This window comes from Mugil cephalus, chromosome 3 (genome assembly GCF_022458985.1).
Source record: "Mugil cephalus isolate CIBA_MC_2020 chromosome 3, CIBA_Mcephalus_1.1, whole genome shotgun sequence".
Lineage (NCBI taxonomy): Eukaryota > Metazoa > Chordata > Actinopteri > Mugiliformes > Mugilidae > Mugil > Mugil cephalus.
In genome coordinates this window covers 6,641,536-6,663,997 of record NC_061772.1, presented here as the reverse complement: position 1 = coordinate 6,663,997, position 22,462 = coordinate 6,641,536, and the positions used below count along the sequence as shown (strand labels likewise).

Sequence of the window (22,462 nt, the reverse complement as noted above, 5' to 3'; positions counted from 1 at the left end):
TAGCTGAATAGTCACCTTTGCTGTAAAAGCTCTATTAGGCCCAGTTGCCAGCGGGGCTAACGATTGTGCCCCATGTTTATTTACTAGGTATTGTAAATGCATTATTTATGGATAAGTCTCCAGACAGCACTTGTCAAGAGTTAAAAATGTCAGTATAAAGTATTAGGGTAAAAAGAAAAACAGCCACCATTATAAAAACCCAAGGTGACCCTGATTTGATTCACATGCAATTAGAACAGTTTTATATAATGCACTAAAGTATGAATCAATACTGCGCAAGTCAAAACAGAAACACTTGCGTGCTGAGTCTTTATGATTGTCCCCAAGACAAGGACAGGTAATTGGGTTTCAGCCTTCTGTTTTAGCTTTTAGAGATTTTCCTGGGCTCAGTATCTACTTGTTGAGTCCTTGCCAGTACAACCAGCACTGCACTGAATGTTACTGAGTGATACGCTCAAGCAGAGACAGTCTTATCCTTTGTTTTTCTCTGTTGAGTATGGTAGTAGTTTTCTTAATGTGTGGTATACAGATCTGAAAAATGGACAGCAGCGGTTTTACATGTTCACAATGCAACAGTTTCTAAACCTTGTCATATGTATCTAATAATGTTAGTAAATAATGACGTTTAAGTAGCATCCCACGTTTTGAGCACTCCACAAATTTTGCAGTTTTTGCTTGTTAATGCATGCTGTATAATTTGAATGAAGGACCACCCACTCCCGTCCTTAGAATAAACTTCAAATTTTACATTAATTTTTTTGTTAAATGAGGTAGGGAGGAATTAGAAGATAAAAATGCATCACCGTGACACATAAAATATTCCCAAAGTTAAGATAAAATAATCTTATTCCACAGTGGGGAAAAAGCATACTTATTTTGTGCAAGTCCATATCGCGCAGTTTAAAAGAGCTTTCTAAAACCGTCTTTCAAAAGAATTGTTCTCCTTAGTAGGTCAAAGTTAACCTTTGTTGTCTGCATGTAGACAACCAGTCAAAAGTCTTAAATCCGGTTCACACATAATTTATAACTACAAACTTAATTTCATTGTAGAAAAAAATGGCAAGCAGGCATAAAGAATATGTTAAGACTAAAGTACAAAAAAGAGGCTTCTGTTCAGTCTTTTGGTGAGTCAGAGTGGATACAGTAGGTGCAGTAGGTAGCAGAATACTGAACACCTGGAGCCCTTTGACAGAGTCATGGCTAATTAGCTCAGCAAAAGGAAAGCCACACCACCAGCCAAACTGCAACCGCTTTTTAATCTCAGGTAGAAGGATTTTTAATGGCTACTGAGAAAAGAGTTCCACTATTACAGCGGCAGGTAACCAAAGCATTGCTTGCGACAAAAAGCGACACAGCAGGGTGTGTCACTGGACTAATTGTGTTCGGGCGCGGGGTTATATGTGTGAACTGTATGTGGTTCCATGTTACCACTTAGACCTGTCTTCCACTGCCTCAGCCTTTATCACCACTTCTCTATTTGTAAGTGTAATCCCCCTGGCGAGGTTGTGTATTATCACTGTATAATGACTGTGCAGTAGGTTGAGTGTGGGGGAGTGATCAGCATTGTGCGAGTAGCCCCAGGTCATTATCCTCTATTACAACACGCCATGTAATGAGATTCAGGGATGGGTGAAAGCTTTGGAAGAGAATAGGATCAGCTCTAAGCCTGTGGTCTGATTAGCACTGATGAACTCTTGACTCTGTTGTAACACTGTCCCCTGTCAGTGTCACAACCCCTGCTGACTCTACATGCAAGCTCACGGGAAATTGGCTGCAGGTGCTACAGAGTGTCAACAGATTTATTTTGGGGGGAATTTATTTAGTTTAAATTTGGCTTTCAGAAGATTTAGAAGAAATACCGTCTAAAGGTTTATTACAGATAACCTGTAATATACATCTCGCCACAAAAAAATTCACCTTCCTCCCCCGAAAACAGACTGATGCGCTTTCTCCCCTCCTCTTTTAGTTCCCGCCCTTCTCCCCTCTCGTCTCATCCCAGCTGCCATGTCATCTGGTTCAGCTTTATCCCACCTAATTAATAGGAATCTTTGTTATAATGATCTGAGCACGAGCCTCTGACTCTATGCATATGCAATGAGGACAGGAAACCCAGTTGCCTTGGTTGCAGATTTTGAGGCATTCTTCAAACATAGCTCTACGCTGCCTCTGACTGCAGCTTCCTACAGGACAGCGAAAGGCCTGGACCCTCCTGGCAGGAAACATATACCGTGCAGGCAAAACATCAGTCGTCTCTCCTATGTTCCACATTCCCAGCTCCTTTAATAATGTGTTCTTTCTGTCAACATGATTTCACCAGGCTCCTTATCACGATACAAGTAATCTATTTGATCAAATAGCCAACATAATTGCGTGTGCACGCTTGCATGTACAGCATGTGTCAGTGGGGGCTTTCCTGATGTATGTATGTGTGTGTGCGTGCGCGCGTGTGTGTGTGTCCTCTCTTGGCCTGTGGCGCGGCGCACCAGCTCAGCGGAGCAGTGCTCTGGTCTGTCACTTTTGTTTGAATAGGTAACGTAGATCTGTTCAGGCTGAAGAGACATGAGCTGGAATCGCTTGTTAGGACACATGATCAAAAGTGGCTCTCTGCTCTCTGCCAATCAACCCTCTTGTCACCCTGTGAAGCAGACGTTAAATAGATTTTTTCGGCTGTATGCCGCGGGCAGCCTGCCAGCCTGACATGTGAACTTTCACTAAAAAAGAAACCCGGCCCCCTCACTCCTCCCTCTCCTTAGTTTCCCATCCTCTTCCTCCTTCTCTAGTTTTTGCCCCATCCTTATCACGTTTTCGTCCTTCCTCCTTTTTTCCATGATTCAGTTTTTCTATGATCTTTTCACCCTTATCTGATCCAAATCAACATTTCCCTTCCTCCTGCAAATTTGGTCTCCCATCTCTTTTTGCTCTCTGGTGACAAAGTTGCCTGTCTGCCAGCCTGAGATCAGAGCCCACTACTAAATGGAGTGGCTCTATGAGGGGAGCAGGCAGCTCAGAGGGCCCGGTCCTCTGCTGAATTATATATTTACTATCTGTTCCAAAACAGAGCCCTCGCATAACACAAGCGCGTCCCCATAGGGCGAAGGAGGCCAACACAGGTTTCACTTTACACAAGCTAAGATATAGATTTTGTTGCCCCTTTCAAAACGGGAACCCTTTCTGCTGTCTTGGTCATTCAGATGACAAAACAAGCAGCTGCTTCTTCAATGTGCCATTCTTTGCATTCAAGATCACCTTCCCCAGTTCTCATATTCCGATTAGTCAACAGTAGCAACTGCTGTGGAGCATTCCAGGGGCCATCTTCCTGGGTTTCAGCTGTTGAGCGTGTCCCCCTGCACCCATGCAGCACAAAACTCCCATTGTGATCCTGGCTTACTGGCTGCACAGGAACCCCTTGATAGGAGGAAACGGGTGTCTCTGAGAGACAAATCGCAGCCAGGGTTGCACAGAGGCTTACTTGTCTTTAAGGAATCACACACCCACATGCTGGTCGTAGGTATGCCTCATCTACTGCATTTATATAAGCACAGCATAGAAACCGAGTCAGTGACATCACCATTTCTGCAAGAAAAAAAAATAAAAATAAATGGAGGATTTGGTAAATTGATACATTTTGTGAATTCATCTACCCAAGTGTTGCGTTTGAGTGACAAAATGAGTAAATCAGCGCGATGTAACGGCTTTTTCTAAGTGACACTGCAGTTTTCGGAGGGACACAGAGATGGTGCGCTGAGATGCTATTTATGCTGCTATATTTGTAATTGCTGGAAGATGTCTAGAATTTGGAGATGACCCAATAGCCTGGTTTTGCAGTGTAAATGAACATGGATACAGCCGTATAAATACCTCACAGCTAGTAGAGTGGAGGAGGAGGAGTGGCCAGTGCCGTCAGAAATGGGAAGAACAGGGGCAATTCCACAATGGGATGTGGGGCAGAGCGAGGGCACATGTGTCCTGCTGTGTGTGTGTGTGTGTGTGTGTGTGTGTGTGTGTGTGTGGATGCCTGCAGTAGGGTTACACTGGGAGATTTGTGTGCCAGCTAAGTATCACTGTCCTAGCTGTGGCATTCAGCTCCCAAGCATTCTCCACACATAACTTGACAAAAGAACCGGTGTCATCTGACCAAGGATCAAAATAGTGTGAGTGTAACTCACACCCTGGGCACAGACAGCCTCTGTGGCCTGCTAATGATTTCAGAGCACATTTCAGGCTTGTTCTGTAAGTCAGAGGTACGTCAGCGATTCAGCTAAGAGATCCGCCTTGACACAACCAAACATGACAAGTAGCGTCAATGCTGCCTATTAACATATTTGCATTGTTGTTCTTTTTCCAAGCAGCACGCATGGATTTCTTACACTAAATGCTGATGAGCTGCCTCTTGAACAAAGAGACTATTTAATCAGTAGTGATGAGCATATGTTTCCTCCCACTCAGTGGTTGTTCAACATTACGTGCACAGAAAGACGAGATGAAAATGTCAGAAGAAATGAAGAGAAATGGGTTTTATTACACTGCAAAGCCTGAGTTCCAGTGATGATAATCATTTTCAGTGTAATCTTTGGGACTACACTGGACTAGCAGTTAATATGCGATTGATGCCACTATGTCATCACGTGCATATTTATGGGGTCTAAGCAAGGATGGTGTGATGATTTAAAATTAAAAGTCATGACCTGTCGGTGCCGACATTTTCTTAATTGTATCCAAATTGGAAAACCATTAAAACAAAAGTTGATATTAGTATTATACAAACATTTTACTTCTTCCACTCCTTTTGGTAAAACTTATCTTTTGTTCTTCCCAGTCATTTCTTTCTTTCTTGGTGGGTGGTACTTCGCCCAACAAAGTCCATACTGTAAGCCTGTTGTTAACCTCCCTGTTGTGAGTTGGACCAATGAGCTCCCTCTTTCATGAGAAGCAAATTTCTCTATCTTTGCCCAGCAGGTCGTAGTCCATATGGCCCTGTATCCCACAGAAAGGGAATGGGCCCAATGAAAAGAAAAAATACAGCTTCTATTGTCGCTGAACTTGAACAACAGCACTTTGAGACACTTAGCTCCGGGCAAATGAATGGGGACTTCATCTGAGTTGGAACATTTAACCTTTAGAAGTCCTATGGTTACTTCAGAATTTCTTTATCCAGAGGCACGGCAAGGCATAATAGTGCTGTGTAATAAGTATTCATTTATAACTCTTTCAAATTATATTCATTATTGATCTAATTCTAAAATTGTTCGATCCAAATATGGTGACCACAGAAATTACATGAAAAATCTGTATTAATCCATACAGAAGCTGAAAAGTGTTTTTTAAATTATTATTATTATTTATTTTATTTAAATTATTATTATTGTTATTATTTATTTATTTCTTGTTGGGTGCATGCATCCCTTTTTTCCCCTCATACAGCAACTAATAATCTAAAAATAGTGACCTTTGGTCTTACATTCCTACAGGCACTATGTGTACATCCTGGACTCTGGCATCTTGGTAAACAAAGTTGGCTGTGGGATTCATTAAACAACTCTAATTACAATTTTTTGTAAAAAAGTGCAAAAAGTGTAAAAGTTTAGACCCCCCCCCCCACACACACACACACACACAAAAAAATGTTAAATTAATACGAAATGAGAATGTAGCAAACAGTTGGAGGACATTCACGCACATAGATATTTACAATATGCTGCATCACGAAGAGTGCAGTATATTACCCAGCGTATTCATGTCCTTTGTACTTTTTTTAATTGCTCATCACATGGTTCAGGCTCCGAAGCGCATCGTGGTTGTCCAGCTCTTCTGAAATAAAGTTTCAACATCCACACTAGACACTCGGCTTCACTGCAAATTGTAATGCATTCATGTGGATCCTATTAGTCTCTTTTTGTCCTTGTAGAGTCAGACACCCATTAATTTACTAAATCACACTGAACCGCCATGATCACAGTACCCCACGTTTTCTTCACACATCTATTAATTTAACATAGATGAATAAATGTGAATGTTTTCGAGCATTGATTAGCAGGCAAGTTTATATCTGACAGTTAAATTGCAGGGTACCCAAAAAATCTCTCCAATGCAAGGTACCCAGTAATTTAATTTTTGTGTGAAATTATTATAATTTATTACAGTGTGTGGACCGTAATGATTACCGACATCAAATGGAAATTATAAATTGAAATCAAGTCCGCATATTTCTCCTCATAACGTTCTTCCCAAGTGTTGATTCAGTCATCAGCATTTTCTGAGATCCCGAAGTAATGTCTATTTTTCCTCCTAGTAAAACAAACACACTTGAAGATTATCAGTAAAACTTATCTTTTCCCCGAAGTGTATTTCGGCTGTTTAAAAAAAAAACTAAAATACATTTAAGATATATGAAGGTATGGCGATTTATTGTATGTTTGATTATTATTAAATAACAAAATGTATAAAGAAACAAAAAGGACCAAAATAGATTTTTTTTTATTTGATTTAAATTTAATAAAACAGCCTCTTTCTGTTGACCTTGTCTGGATCTTTTAACATGTAGTCCTATATAGTCTACTTTAATTTAATCAAAGTAGCAATTGTTCGTTTCTCTGATCAATCTGAAACCGCGTTGTATTAATAGCCGCGTTCAAAAGACCGACTTCGCTGCCTGAATAGAGACTTTAAAGCAAAGAGGGGAGAGAAAAAGGAATGAAAAGTTCATTTTGCTCTCCAAGCATTTAATGGTCCTAGTTCTTAAAAGTGACCTTGTGGGGTGGAAAGCAGAGCAGCACAGCAGCTCCTTCCAGCTGCACACATGGCATCCATCGGGGGCACAATCACGCACAGTCCCAACACCTCAGGCTCGGACATATGTTGAGTTTTATTTCATTCTTCTGACATTAATCCTATTCACCAGCTGTTCTGCCAGCTGCCACTCTCCGGCTTAAGGGGAGATTGCAGTTTTGGGGGCTCTGAGTACTGGTTTATCTTGGCTCCTCATCTCCTCCTCACGAAGTTTTGATTGGATTTTTTTCCTTGACCTCTTCCTACTTCCAGGTTACTTTAGTTACATACTTCCCTGCAATCTCCGTCTCTCTTTAACTGCTTTAGTTTTTTGTTTTTTTGGCATCTGTAATTTTTGGAGATAGGAAGTGGGAAAAAGCTGAGATTTGACTGAATCTCGGCTTTTTCTGGCCCATAACCTCTGGAAAAGCAACAAATACAAAATATTAACCAAATATTAACCATTTAATATTAACTAATCCTATAGGTGCTTTACCAGGGAGCAAGGCACAAAAGCTTCTTTTCTGTTCTCCGACTTCTCCCACTCCATCTTCCAAGAAAGCCTTGTATGGAATTGCAGCACTGAAACCTGCTCACCCTGTTGTCATCTAGCAGCATTTCTGTAGGATTAGCCTGGACATGGCCTCAGCCTGTACAGTTATGATTATTGACATATTGGGTCTGACATATTTCACATTTATGTGCATTGTCTGGAAGCATACTCAAGTGTTCTCAATGTCATTTCTGCTGAAGTACGGCCAGGCAGTCTGCGAGCAAGGGCCGCAATGAATTGATCATTGCTCACTGCTCACTTTAATAATTCAAGCCTGATTGCCACAGAGTGCCGCAGTAAAATGGATTGGGAGAGGTCACATGCTGCTCAGCTCAGGAGGTGAAGCCTCTTGGGGATGGTTAATTCATATATGCTTGATAGACACGTGTCCTATTTAGAGAGGTCAGGGTGCTGCGCGTGTATACGGTTTCTCAGAATGGGCAGGTCAACACTGTGGGATTAACACGTTGGTCAGCACAGATAAATGCGAGGGGAAAGGGGACGAGTACCCGGTCACGCAGGCCGGTGTGTGCACTGGCACGCAGGTCTGAGGAAAACGCCAAAGCGCTAAAGAAGTTACAGCGACTCGGAATTCCCTGCGTAAAAATTGCATGGCGTGTAATATTTTGTACCTGTGACGGCATGTGTGGAACTTTCGGTCTCTGAGGCCATCATTTGCTAATCGTGAATACAGGCAATACCTTTAAATAAAATCAGCCCTCATCTTTTACAAAGCCTCAGACACCCATTTTTGAAAAATCCATTCATGTGATAGAAAAAAAAAACCTAACCAGTTTGAAAAACAAGTGGCTGATTTTAGTTGGAACAGAGCAGAGAAGTATTGAAACAGAGGTGATGTGTTCTCGGTCGCAACCTTAGAGGAAGCGCTTCTCATCAAGGTTATCTACAGTATATTTATAGCAACTGTTTACATGACCAAACAGGATAGGTGACTAACAGAGATGTTCACCAAGTGGAATAATGATTAGGTGTCAGTTAAAGAAAGCCCACCGCAAGGTGCAGGTGCTCCACAATACACCGACATGTCTCAAGGAGCTGGACCTCTTTATTTACGCATGCCAGCACTAGTAATTACATATTAAAAAAGCTTGAATTATTTAACTGCACCAAAGAGTCTTCTGGAAACGGTAGCGGTTATTACAACTGTTGACAACGAGGAAAGGTAATTGCCTGAAAATGAGCGACAACGCAGTGTTGTGCTCAGAATGTGTTTTTTTTTCTTTTTTTTTTTTTCTCCCCCAGCTCCCTCTTTAACGTTTGCATTGTGCAGCATCACCCGGGTGTGTAACCTATTGCGTTCCAATTGCTCCCTTGCAATTAGTGCCCTTTTTGTCCTCACTTCAATAACGCCATGATTATGGAGACTTCAGGAGTATTTGCAGCATCCAACAGCTGTTGTCTCAGGGTCTACCGGCTGAATGACAAAAACATGTTTTCTCTCTGCATTTCACTTCCCTGCCTGCCTCTTGTAATTATTATGTTTTATTTGGTGTGATGATGGGGTCTTGTTTTTAGTGTGTCTGTGATTAAGATATTCAAAGGACTCCTTGGAGTGTGTCACAGTCATTTTCTTTTCTTTTTTTCTTATCAATCTCGACTTTTGATTTGTTTCCCATGTAGTGCAGAGTGGATGGGAAATTAGACGTTAGCCTATCATTCTCTGACTGAGATTCAGACAGATTTATTTCTGAGCCTGAATTTATGCCTTCATCAAAGAAATATACTGTACCTAACGTTGAATGTAGGAGATCTGAGCGTCTGTTTTTCAAAGCTATTTCGGTCCTTCCATTTAAGAAACAGTTCTCTCATCACATGATACAATCAACACAATAAAGTCAATCAAATATGCTAAAACTGTACAGCGTAATGTACAAGTCGTCAGCTCATTGCTGTCTTCATTAGACCTTTTAGTTTTTTAGGATAATTAAAACTGTCATTTTTATACTTTCTGCAGCTATATTGAAAGTGTGACAAGAAATATACTTTCTCTAATGCATTTTTCTTTTTAGTTTTGTTTGCAGCTGTTCCTAACATTTCATTTTGACTTTAGTTTTCTTTCAGTTGACTGGATTATAAAATACACTCCATTCAAGATGATACTTGTTGGGAGAGTCTAAACCTCATTTCCTCACTTCCTCATTGCAAATGGCAGCTTGTTTCCCTACCCGCCTCACTGTCCGATGCTCTGCATTGAAGGCAGGAAATTATTTATATGGTCAGTGTCAGCTGATCATTGATTTGGTAATTACACGTTTCCCCTTGAGGCCGAGACAACTGATATACAAGGCCGATGCTAAAGGGGAGGTCTCTTACTTTCTTATCCATGACTTATGGCTAATTTGACTCTCCTAGATAGCCCTCTTTTCTCTGCCAACGGCTTTTCAACACAACAAACACTCGCACACAAGTATCATCTTTCTCCCGGGAGAACAGTGCACACAGAGGAGCTCAGAATGTGGTGGCAGACAGTTGAAACGTTTTCATTGCTGACAACACAGGGTAATAAAACACCCACTGCTGCGTGTTGTAACAAACCATTTTTTTTTTGTGCTTTGAGGCAGTCACGGTCTTTGAAACATGATGTCTTGTTTCATTGCATCAACAAATTTAGCAGATTAAAACGTTGATACGTCAAAGTGAAGATGGTCTTTTTGCCAGAGCTGGATTACTTACTAACTTTAATAGACACACTGTGCTTCGCATCTCCGTGGCAATCTTGGCAGCCATTTGAAAATTAGTGTGTCGTGAATTTTTAAGATCTGCTTTATTACTGTCCAATCCAATTCCAACGTGACAAGATTTGATTTGTTTGCGACGGCATTTATTTGTCAATTTGGTGTGCCACTCTTTTCTACAGTTTGCGATGATCGTTCGAATGAACCACTCCGTTTACAGCGGCAATAAAAACATAAATTTTCGAATGACTTTCCCCTACCTTCGTTCCTCAGTCACAGGCATTTAAAGCTAACTAGCACTCAATATATTAAGAGTGTTTTATCTCGGTTGTGTGAAAAATAAAAAACAACTTCAGATTATTAGCCGTTGCCTTGAAACAGTGCAGAGAGGGAAAACTGTGGGAGTGCACCGAAAATTATGAGACAGAGAAAGATTTCAGACAAAGAGCAGAAATCATATCAATATTTTTCCTCAAGACTGTCCGGGAGTCAGTCGGTGTCAGGACAGATAGCAGTAACCTGCCTCATAGCTTGTGGTTTACACTGAACATGATATTCTGGCACCACTGACTGCCAGGTGCTGAAAGCTTTGTTTATGTCACACATCAACCTAGAAACATTCCTTTGTTGAGATTTATGAGGATCATTAGCTTTGTTTTTAATACAGTGAAAAAAGGAGATGTAGCCTAATCTAGCCAACTCATCTTAGCTTTAGGTGTCTCAATCCCTGCGCCTGTTCACCCACATCAATAAGATCACAGAATGCCTGCACAGGAACACTGTATACCACAGATGACAGCCCTGATACCAGATAGACATATTGAATTTGGCAGCATTAAATCAGTGCTGACTATTCACTTTATTCTGAGTGCCACTTGAAAAAAAAAATAAATAAAAAAAATGGGGGGGCAGGGTTTGGGGCATTTTTCCAGCTATACAGCACCAGTCCCAGGGAGGAGACAATGAGACCCAGACGGGCTTAGTAGTCCAGAAACCATTCCCTCTCAATGGGAACACGTCTTGGACACACACTCCAGTAGTTTTGTCTTCTATGTTGCTATCTGTGCTCGTTGCAGAGCAGAGGGGGTCTGTGCCAGGCAAGGGTCCATAGGGACCATTGGAATCGCTGGGGCTGGAGGAAGTTGGTCTGAGTCCAGTGGGGCGATCAGGGCTTGGTGACAAGCCAAGCTGTCTACTGCAGGGACGCTGGGAAAATGTAAATAAAAGCCTGATAAGGGCTATTGTTTTCATTCCATTCTCATCCCAGCTGAATGGCCTGCTCCCCAGCCACAGAGCATTTTATCTCGAGAGGGGGAGGGAAAAAATGGAAGGGGTGGGTGTGCGAGAGATTTAAGAGCCCCCATAGGAAAATAAAAATAAACTCACTGGACTCTTCTCTTGTTTAAGCTAATTCCCCAGCATGTGATGTCCTACTTTGAAAGGACACAAGAGCCCAACTCTTCTTTACACTGAATACTTTAGAAGTGCACCACTAACGGGCATAAAGACTTATACATCTGCACTTACGAGTCAAGTGTGAATCCTTTATCACAAATAAGCTGTTATTTTATGGTGAATACAGTGCGTATCATTTTTTGACATTCTCTGTCGTAACCTGACAGTAATTGGTATGTTGACACTAACCAGTGTTTCTATTGGCATCTATAATTTCTCCTGAGAAAACAGACAGGCATTTAGAAACTGAAATAGCATTCCTCCTATTAATCTAAATTCTTCAGGAAAATGCTGTGGAAGGGTGCTTTGAAAAAAGCCAGACATCTGACTCATTTACTGTTTTGCCTGAGTACGCCTGCGCAAAAGTTGCTGGGCTTCCACCAAATCCATTTTTGGTTGCCTTTTTTGTCCACACTGTAAGAACACTGAAAGGTGTTTGAGAGTTATTTTATAGACTAATCCAGGTCATTATTCACCTCTCCCAGGTGGAAGGCAGGGAGGACAGCAGCACATTCCAGCTGTAGTCTCTCCTGTTGGAGGACTTGGCAGGTCGTGTCTGGCCCAGCTGAGGGGATGGAGAAGTGAGGGAGCGGCAGCTCTCCTGGGAGGGAGGTGGAAGGGAGGGGGAGGACTGGAGGAGAATGGAAGCTGGCACCACATTATCTCCAACTGTTGGTGCATTCCTTAATGATCAAGTGCTGGAGGAGCATATGTGATGAAAGTGTGCGTGCATACGTGTGTGTGTGTGTGTGTGTGTGTGTGAAGGAGAGGGAGCATATGCGTGCTTATTAACATTATGTTCAACGTGTTTGTTTTATTCGCCTTTACACCACTTAAAAATATGCCTTTTCTGCGCTCCCCAGTCGGGGGAGAGAATGTCAAGCGCTGGAGTTGCTCAGTCTGTCTGAGGATTATGATTTGAAGGGAGTTTGTTGTTCTGGGAGAGGAAGCTGTCTCACCCAGGGGTGAGAGGCAGAGAAGAAGAGCTGAACTCTGCTACTCCCCCTTTCCTTAACCCCTGTTTTAAGATCTGTGATCTTTGTGCCATGCAGGGAGTTAACACACACAAACACACACAAAACACATAGCCTTTTCTCTCTCCCTGTCTTAGGGTCAAGGGGACAAACTGTGAGTAGGGAATTGAAAAGTCAATAAAGCAGAAGTAATGTTATAATGACCCCGAGCTGAAGATGTCCTGTCGACCCCCATCACATTGGAGGAAGTGGACAATCAAACAAAATGGTGACTCTGCTTGATCTCTGTGAAAGCCATCCTTAAACAAGGCCACAAGAACTACTGACCCCCTTTTACTCCCCGCTCCTCTGAAGTCAGTGTGTTTGTCAGATGGAGCAACAGTGTTTGGTTTGTGGAAATGGGCAAGAGATGTTTCAGACGGATAAAAAGACACAACACTTGTATACATCCTCCGCTGTATAAATACCCTCTCTGTTTGATGTCGAGGATGATAATGGTGAAACTAGAAAAGTCCAGAATGTAGCCTGCGACTCCCCCTGTTCCTCTGTTTAACCTTATGTCCAACTTGGACTAAAAACTCAAACATCAATACCAAACCGTTTTGTTGGCAGAACTACTTTGTAATGATCTACAGTCAGATGCTGCACGTGGTTAGACTGTTAGTTAAAGTGCACCAGGACCTAAAAATGATTATGTCTGCTTAGGTTTTGAATTTTGCTTAAAATCTAGAAAAAAAATGCTTTTTAACAACTGTATAATTGTCAGGCATGAGATGAAACGTGGGGAGAATCCTTCTTAGAAATAAAGAAGCACAGCCCTTGTGTGTATATTAGGTTGTACATTAGCTGCTGTCTGTGGAGGCGGTTTCTACGGGTGGTGGCTCAGGGCGGAGGGTTGGAGGCTGGCTTGTACTGCTGGTGTTTGATGGGAACATGCTGAACTCTTAGCAGTGTGGAGATGGTGGAGGCCTGGGTCAGCCAGCCCAGTATGTTCTTTATCAGCTACACCAGCGACAGCATGGCAGATTGCAGCCATTCCTCCTTTGATTCATTGTCCGCTGGACAAATGTTAATTGTTTTCATCATTGGCAGCTATGTGAACGTTGGGACGTACCCAGTCTCACTCCTTGCCTCCCACTTAATGTGTGTCTCTGCCCTTACGCTATCCCCACAATGCCTGCTTCCCTCCTCACTTCACCCTTAGCTCATCTCTCAGCTGTCAGACTGAGTCTCTTTCAACGTTTGCTCTGCAGCGCCATCAAATAAAATACCTCTCTTTCATCTGATACAGTGACTTTCCATCCGAGTGAACAGATTTATCTGCTAAAATATAATAAGACTAATTGATTTCCACACACAACACACAAAAAAATAGTGCTATACCAAATGATACAATGACTTTATAAGTTCTTTGTATTCTTATTTTTTTTAGAGTCTTCATGCATGGAGAAACTTCTTTCTAAAGACTGGAAAGAGAAGATGGAGAGGCTGAACACCAGTGAACTGCTGGCAGAAGTAAAAGGTAGGGCTGCATCTCGAGCAGATTTACAAGACAAACAACACTTTGTGCCGGGTAATAAACAAAAAAACAAACAAGAAAACTATTTCCTATCAGACGCAGCGCTGTATAATATCAGGAAAAAGCCTTGTACTTTGAAATAAAACAAAGGCCTTTGGCTGCCCCACTCATTTCTCTCTTCCCTTATCTTTTGTTGGAATGCCCAACTCTGTCCAAAGCTTTTTCTTTAAAATTCCTTCTTCCAGCCCATTTAGACTCATTCTGAGGCTCTCCGTGCTTGTCAGCAGTTTATTGTTGTTGTCCCTTCAGTCAGCCCTGAGTCTTGCTACCCTGCTCTGGCACAAGCAGCGCGTTCATGCCGCTCTGGTAATTGTTGAACCCAAAGTGTGCTTGATGTAAACAGAGCATGGCTGAGCTGAAAGGAGAGAAGCCGCTCAGAGAGGAGAGGAGACGGTGCGGAGAGGCGCAGAGTCGTCTCCTCAGTGAGCTCGCATTTGAGTGGAATGTCTTGACTCTGACAGTGAACGCCCTGCACAGCGTATCGAGTGCACCACGGTAAAGAGCAGCTCAGCACTCCCCCAGAATCTGTTTATGACAAGGTGAAGTTGGGCTGAGGATGGGCAGGGCTCCTGCTTAGTCCTTAGCACTGACTGTTACTGAAAGCTGGTGTGTTTAGCGCAGGAAAGCACAATACCAGCTGGCTGATAACACCAGGCTGCCACTGGCTCCTACACTCATCCTCAGTGAATCCCTTCATAAGTAAACCTTCTGGGTCTTGTTTTTATTTCTGGGAAGTGATTTGAGCGTATTCCCAACTTTCGCGAAGGCATTTCACGAATCTATAACAAGCTCACAGATCACTGCTGTTTCCACCATTTGCTTAATTGTTTCTTTTCATAAAACATGAGTGACGTAGGCAAGTAAAACCAGTGTTTGGCTTCAATTATTGAATTACAATTTCTCCGACTGCAAGGGAAGGGAAAACGGCTGTTGAACGTTCTAATAAGTATTCATTGGCAATAACCTTAATGAACTGAAGGATAAATCATTGCTTGGTAAACTAGATTCATTGTACCTGTCCTAGTAGACTGTATGCCCGTGTAGATCAAAGTGCACGGGGTAAAATGTTTAAAATGATTTAGCCTTTTGAAAGCAGGTCTGTTAAATTACAGGGAGGGCATTTCTTCTGTTTGATGAATGGGGACTGGAAGGTTACTTGGTGGTCTGTAAACAGGTAGGGAGTCTGATAATAAACACTATGGCCTCTGTCTGTTGATGAGTTATGGAGACAGTCTATACACCACAGTTACAAATATAAATGCTTCTCCTATCACACAGGCAGCCTTAGATTTTTAATTAGCATGCCATTTCATATGACTGTAGACATTTCAAAGGGCTGCTTTGTGCTCACCCTTACAAATGTCTCTCTCTCTGCGTTTGAAGTCTGCCTGATGTAAATACGGGCAATTAAAAAGAAGCCCAGGGTTGGAGATGCACAAGGTCCACCTAATTAAAACACAAACAAAGGTACCACGCAGAAAACACCTTATGATTTAGATCTAAAGTGTTATGATGAATCAGAGAGTCCATTAATTGTTAGGTTAAAATCTGTACAAAAGGCAAACATGCCAGTAGGTTTTAAATGAATGCAAGATAGTAGAGAATGGCTAATAAAGACTACTGTACCTACCAACAGAGTGGCCTTGCATATCCTACGCTGACGCTCACCGATTCCTCAGCCAATTATACGCAGCACCTTGGATGCTTCTTTTTGACATTGTTCCACCGAAAACCTTGAAAGACAAGTAATTGTCAAGTGGTGGAATCTGACTGGTGGGGAAACGATTTTGCAGCTCGCTCTTAGAAAACAAATAAAAATGAAAAACAATAGGGGTGACAGAATTTGACCTGAGGCTTTACCCGTGAAAAGAGAGACATTCTTTCACTGCAGCTGTGTTCAAACATGCCCCGAATACTTTATCCTGTTGAGGTGAACACGCACGTACAGTAAACAAACAAAACAAAACAATAGTATCAACAACATCAGAGATTTGCTTTTCAAGGTCTGCTAACCAACCAACCATTACCTCTTACTGATGACACATATAATTATAGCTTATTGTCATGTGTGCGTTCGGCTGCATTGTATGCTGTTCTTCCGGTTAAGACATTTTTTTTCTTCTGCTAAGTAGAAACAAGCGCAGTAATCCATTAGAGTCAGTTTGCTTAAGCCAGACGTGTAGAATGATGCTATTAAGGGTTAATGATTTCAAATCTCAAACTGCCTTTTTCTTGTTTGCCGTTAGGGCTTAGCATCAGTAGGGGAAGGCAGAAAGGAGAGTTTGTGAAGGAGCATTAGTGGCGGATTTCTTTTCACCAGTCAATTCGAGAGCTAACTGTTTGTTTTCATACCTGAGCTTAGCTGTCAATCTGCAGGAACGATGAAATCTCCTGAACAAAACCACAGAGCAAGAAAGGGAGGCCCGCTGGAAGGGCTCCAAACCACACGGAGTAGTAGATAATAGGAGTGCAGGAGAAAGAAGTAGACGGAGAAAGAGATACTTGCACGTCTAATAATGCAGGGCGCTTGGGAAAGCTCATACACGGATGCGCTCGCTGCGTGCGCAAGCCCACACACATTTCACATGTCCTGTGAAATGTATACAAATGTACAAATGTGGCACACGGTGTCCCGTGGCAGTTAAGGATCATCTCTGCTGCACGCTCGCTCTGTGGCTCTGTGCAGGCTCTTTGAGCTTCATAATCAACAGAGCAGTTTAAGTTTCCCTGCTGAGTGGCAGTTTACTGGGCCCCCCGTCGGGGGCCAAAACACACACACACACACACACACACACACACACAGACACACGCACGCACACACACACACACACACACATACACAGACACACACACGCACTGCTCAAGCATTTACTGAAACTGGAAGAAAATATGTAGTTTCTAAATTGGACCATAAACTGTATTTATTCTCTTGGAATCTGACAGAAAGGAGAAAGAAAGAAAGAAAGAAAGAAAGAAAGAAAGAAAGAAAGAAGGTTAACACTGTACACTAGCGTTGAAATGGCAGTCGAAATCAGGGCTCTAGCACTGTCACAATCAATTTGAGAATGGTGACTACATGACAGTGGACGGGTGCACACAGACGGTCCTGTGGCAGGCAGATAAGTGGAAGCTCTTTAGGAAGAGAACAGAGGGCAGGGCAGGGTGGCAGCTGAGACCGATTTGATGCTGGCCCTACCTGTGCTGGCTGCATTCCTGCTCAGACAGAAAAGAGTCCAGTGTGCGAGCACAGAGCCCATATTGTTCAGCTGTGTGGCTTAGCTTTAAAATATTATTCACTTGAAAATTAGAGATTAAGATGGCACCAGAGATACACAACTAAATATCTGTGTGTACATTTTCCAGCAAAACAGACGTTGTAGGTCTAATAGACGGAGTGCAATCACCACGTATAGCCGATTCCCGATGGTTTGTGTGTTTTTACAGCGCGCTGTATATTATGTTTATTATTTCTACCCAAACGTCCAAAACATTCACACAAATAGCACAAAACTGTATCTGTCCAGTTGCTCCAGTCAAAAATGCCTCAGTTAGCATTTTCTCCACAACACTTCAGTCAACTGTTTGCCCTGTGCACTCAGGTGAAATATGAGCCACAGTAAATCATTATTCCTCAGGCCACATTTGCCAGATGAATGCATGTGAGTGTTGGACTGTGTGTTTTTCTCCTCTAATGAATTGAGGAATTTAGCTTGTGGCAATAGAGGTAAAAAAGCAAGCGCTGTGCTGATGTGCTGTGTATTTGTGTATGTGTGCGATAGTGACAAAATTCTCAGTGTTTTGAATTCCATTTTACTGGTCTGCCGTGGTTCAACTAAAGACATTTTAAAATGTGTAGTACATTTCATACAAACAGGCGCACGCTAGTAATTCGCTTTCTTTTTTTCTTTTTGAGGAGAATGTGAAGCATGGTACGGAGCTGACAAACAAATACCTGTCTCATTTGTAGGGGGACAATAAAGGACGCTAAAATACACTTTCCCCTCAGGCCTTCTCCTACCTAATGCACATTCCAGCTCAAATTTTTAGATCAAGCAATGTGGGCTGTTTTTTCTCAATCGCCTTCTTGACAATTCACGGCATCAATGTGTTCCTCTTCACATTATACACAGCTAAAAAAAAAAAGAAAAAGGAAAAAGCAGATTAAAGCACGGTGGATGTTGCATAGCTGTCATTTCTTAGCTCATGATCTCACATTTAAGAGCTTAATAACACATCAGAACTGACTGCTTCAGATTCATTTTTTACCTGGACCTCACTACATGCGTAATCTTTTTTTTTACTACAGTGAGCACTATGTGCTATCACATCCAATTTTTTTCTCACTTCACATCTATATTACATTTATGTGGGCCTCTTCACCACGCTTAAGAATATACACTGTAATTCATTTTATCCATTCATTCATTTCATTCATTTTAAAACTATTCCTTCCCCTGTATTCATTTTAATGCAGGTCATTACCAATAATTTCTTTTAATTTAGCACCTTTATGTTTTACTTGGCTGGTGGGGATGAAATCATGCAAGTGTAGTGCTAGCAGTGCAAAAACAGATACGTAAATTAATGCTATAGTGAATTGTTATTTTGCATACTTTAGGTCTGAATAGCTGAATAATATATAAAAAAATTAAAGCAGTGTAAAATGCTTTTAACAACTTCTTACATAAGCACATAGTATATGGAACATTATTGCATCTTTTTACATCTTTAGTTTGTACTGTACATGTCAGTGTGATTTTCTTTTAGACAGCTTCAGAAAAAGCCCAGTGGAACTGCTTTGTGTGCTCCTCTGTTCTTCATGATGCTTGAGATGCTTTCCTGCCATCATGAATTCACTTGTGCCTCTCTGACTTCACACAGACATTATCTCTGGTTAGATCTAATGAGTAGAATTACATTAACAGGCTAAATAGTAAACAGGTATTCTAATATACGCTGTGAATACATGGCCCGCTCTCCGCTGCTTTTGCTTCCTGTTATTCCTGCTTTTTCAGCATATCACTTGTGATCTGGATCAAACCCAGACAAAACACGGACTTCGCTGGTACACTTATCCATCGAAGACAACGGTCTGAAAGTCTTTTCAAACAGCCATTTTGCAAAGATCAAGGAAACATGCACATTCTCCTCAGTGTAAAGTAATGCTCATCAATGATCAGTTGTATAGGTTAGACCAATGAAATAAATGCTCTTTGAAAAAAAAAGTGATAGCATTAAAATCCTAATTCACCGCTTTTAGCGGTTTGTATGAGAGAGACCTTGAAAACTCTGCATTCTTTTTATATTATAAGGTCGGGCTTATCATCATACCGGCAATGAGAGATGAATAGAAGGAAACAATCTTTGTTTTCATGTAATCATCTCTGCTATGTGCGGCTGCTTAGCATACATACACCCTCTGTGATGCCAGGATCTCTGGCTTGTCGCATTGATTTTTAAACTCAAAGAATGATGCTTTTCTGGATATATACATGTATATACACACATGCATATATACGCACATGTATATATATACACATATACCTAAAGGTCCTAAAGGTGAAATGCTTTCCCCCAGGGACTCCAAGTCGAGCCTCAACAGTCTTGGCTTTGATGAAGTACCTAGTCCAGTGTCATGGATAGACAAGTGCTGGAGCTTCTGTCACATTATCATAATTATACTGAAGAGTGAAGTGAAGCTTCCTCTATCATCAAAATATTAGTCTCCATCACTGTTCAACATGAACAGCAGACCTACAGAAGATATGCCAATCAGAAAACCTATTTATCTGCCAATACTCAAATATATGTGCGCACACACAGATAACACCACAAAAGGCCTAAAACATCCACGAGTGGCTGTTTTTAATGAGAAAATTTGAATTTGTTTAACAAGATTATGGGCTGTTTTTCATAGTGAACAAGCATGTATTCATACCATATAGGTAAGCTTGAGGGGCCGAGAGCCACTGCTGCCAGTGGATGACGCGCTGGTGAGTCATTGCTTATGCTTGTTAATGGGGTTTTATTGGCAAGATTAACAGCTTTTATATCATGGCAGAGGCAGCCAGCCAGGTAAAACAGCTGTTGCTCATATTGTCTTGGTTGTAGGACATGGACACGCATTAACACCATATTACTGGAAACACATATGGCCTTGTAGCATTGCTGAACAAGTGCACACGTGTGCAGCACTTAAAAGGCAAAGGCATAGCTAAGTTACTGCCGTTTTTCTGCGAATGCAGCGCCTCAAAATGACATTTCTTTGACCACACAATAAAATGTTTTCCGTTTCATTATCACTAAAACAAATTAGATTAAAACATCTTTCATGTATTTTGTGAGGCAGTTTTCATGGTCTTGAAGAAACATCCTCCTACACTAAAGGAGGTGCCAATATAAGCTGTTTGCTGCTACTCAATTGACTCTTTGTGTTTTCCACGGAAAGAATGGACAAAGGGTCAGGTGACCGCAGAGTTCACTCACACGTGCATTTGCCCAGAGACACGTACCTTCTATCGATCGGAGCAGCGTGCAACACACATCTGTGCACACTTGTGTCCGCTTTCACACACGCTTTAGGAGAGAGGAGAGAGCAGAGAGAGAGAGCGAGAGAGAGCCTCGGCACGAAAGGCATTCAAGTTATGTGTGGTCTGTGTGTGGATACAGCGTGGTACAATCGTTGCTTTTTAGACAAGTCCTAATTTACTTAGGATAGGCTTGCAGCATATGGAAGCATCCACAATAGCTGACTGATAGAGAGACAAAGAAATTCCAGTCCTCTGGTGCTAAAAAACTCAATTGAGATCTGGTCATAATGGCTCAGCTGTCTTAACCAAAGGAAGCGAAGAGAATAGGGTGCCTTGTGATTTTCCCCCTTTTCACCCTCACCCTCCCTCGCTTTTCTTCTTTTTTTTTTGTGCCTGAATCTTTTATCTGTGTTATTCACTCGGGACTCTTCAAAGTAACAAGCCTCCTTCTTTTTCCCCGGTACTGGACTTGGAACCCAAATTAGAGACTGCTTGATTAGAGCAGAGAGGAGGGAGCCAAGAGAGAGGGAGATGTGGGTATTGGACAAAACAAATCGCACCCCTACAAAGTGCCTTTTATCCAAAGACCCCAAGGCTCAAATACCCCCGTCCCTCCCCAAGCAACCATGGCTCTGCTTGTTTTTCTCTTATCATTTATTTAGTCACCCGTTGATGTTTTCTGCCCTACTTTGTGACATTTAAAAGAGACAGAATCTCAAAAGGTGAACGTTGAATGGGCTGAAACTGAACAACGCAGCTTTACTGTCTCCTTCTACTATGTGTCAATCTGAAATATCCGAAATTGGCCTAGTGGTCTGAGAAACTTACTAAATAAAGTGTCAGCACAGCATGACCACTCCCTCCAGGGATCCACTTCCTGTAACAGGCTGGTATTGTCCTGCTGAGCCTCAGTCGTCTACCAGGAGGATGTCACAACATGTTAGGTCGCTGCTGGCTGCTGGGGTTTATGTAGCGCCAAGGCATCTCTGGGTTGTCCGTCTGCCATCGGAAGCGCAATGTGAGGAGACATGTTAACAGGCAGACCCCAGCCCAACGCCTGTTAAAAGCCATGCAATATGCAGGAAACGGCCTCTTTTGTCAGCAGGCTGGTCAGACACAGACCACGACTCTCCTCTTCTGTACCACCCAATAAAAGTTTTATCTGCATTTTAAAGCTGATCCATAATTTAAAGCAGGAAGAAAGAGATTTTTAACACTAACCAGCCAACAAAAAACATATGCGTCTGATTTTGTGCTCAGCTGCGCACAGTTTCTAAGGGGAAACCCTTCCACTGTGTTTCCTTATTTAAACACAGAAACTGTGTTTAAACGTCTTCAACATCCAGAATTAATCTCAATCGTTTGTGTTTTCGAATTCCGAAAAAGGTCCAACAAATTGTTCAATAGTTACAATTGAAATGTGCAAATGGGGAAAGCCTAAATTGCAGCACAGAGAATGGTTCAGGCTTCCCACAATTCAGCTCAACATTAAAACAATGGGCCCTCTGTTAGTATTCTTGTGGTGTCTGGGAAGGACCGAGCACTTCACACTCTGGCTAGCCCATCACATCCTTCTGTGGACCCTTAGCACAAGTCTCCCCGCATATTGACGCGCACAAAGACAAATGACACAGTATATGCTGTACATTCTGTGAAGGTTTTGGTAATTTCACGTTATTTTAACAGTTTGATCATCCTAAAGCAGTGAGGGACATCAGAAATAAGTAATTGGCGGGTTGAGAGTCTGTCACCGGGAGGTGATGTTTTGTTCCAAGCTCAGAGTCATCTATGACCCGATGGCCTTGATGAGCATGTGTGAATGATGATTTTTTTTTCCTCCCTCCCTTTCTCTTTTTCTTTCTTCCTGCTCCCCACTACTCTATTGATAGCAGTGATTTATTGCGACGACT

The 22,462-nt window shown here is 42.0% G+C and overlaps 1 protein-coding gene across 4 annotated transcripts in view; it reads left to right on the top strand.

Annotated features, from left to right (window-relative positions):
* sox6 (SRY-box transcription factor 6) overlaps positions 1 to 22,462 on the top strand; it is a 127,477-nt gene that overhangs the window by 49,588 nt on the left and 55,427 nt on the right. For all 4 annotated transcript variants that reach the window (XM_047580821.1, XM_047580820.1, XM_047580818.1 and 1 more), the window contains one exon: positions 13,876 to 13,965. In XM_047580821.1, the coding sequence (XP_047436777.1) occupies positions 13,876 to 13,965 (90 nt within the window). The remainder of the gene's footprint in view (positions 1 to 13,875; positions 13,966 to 22,462) is intronic.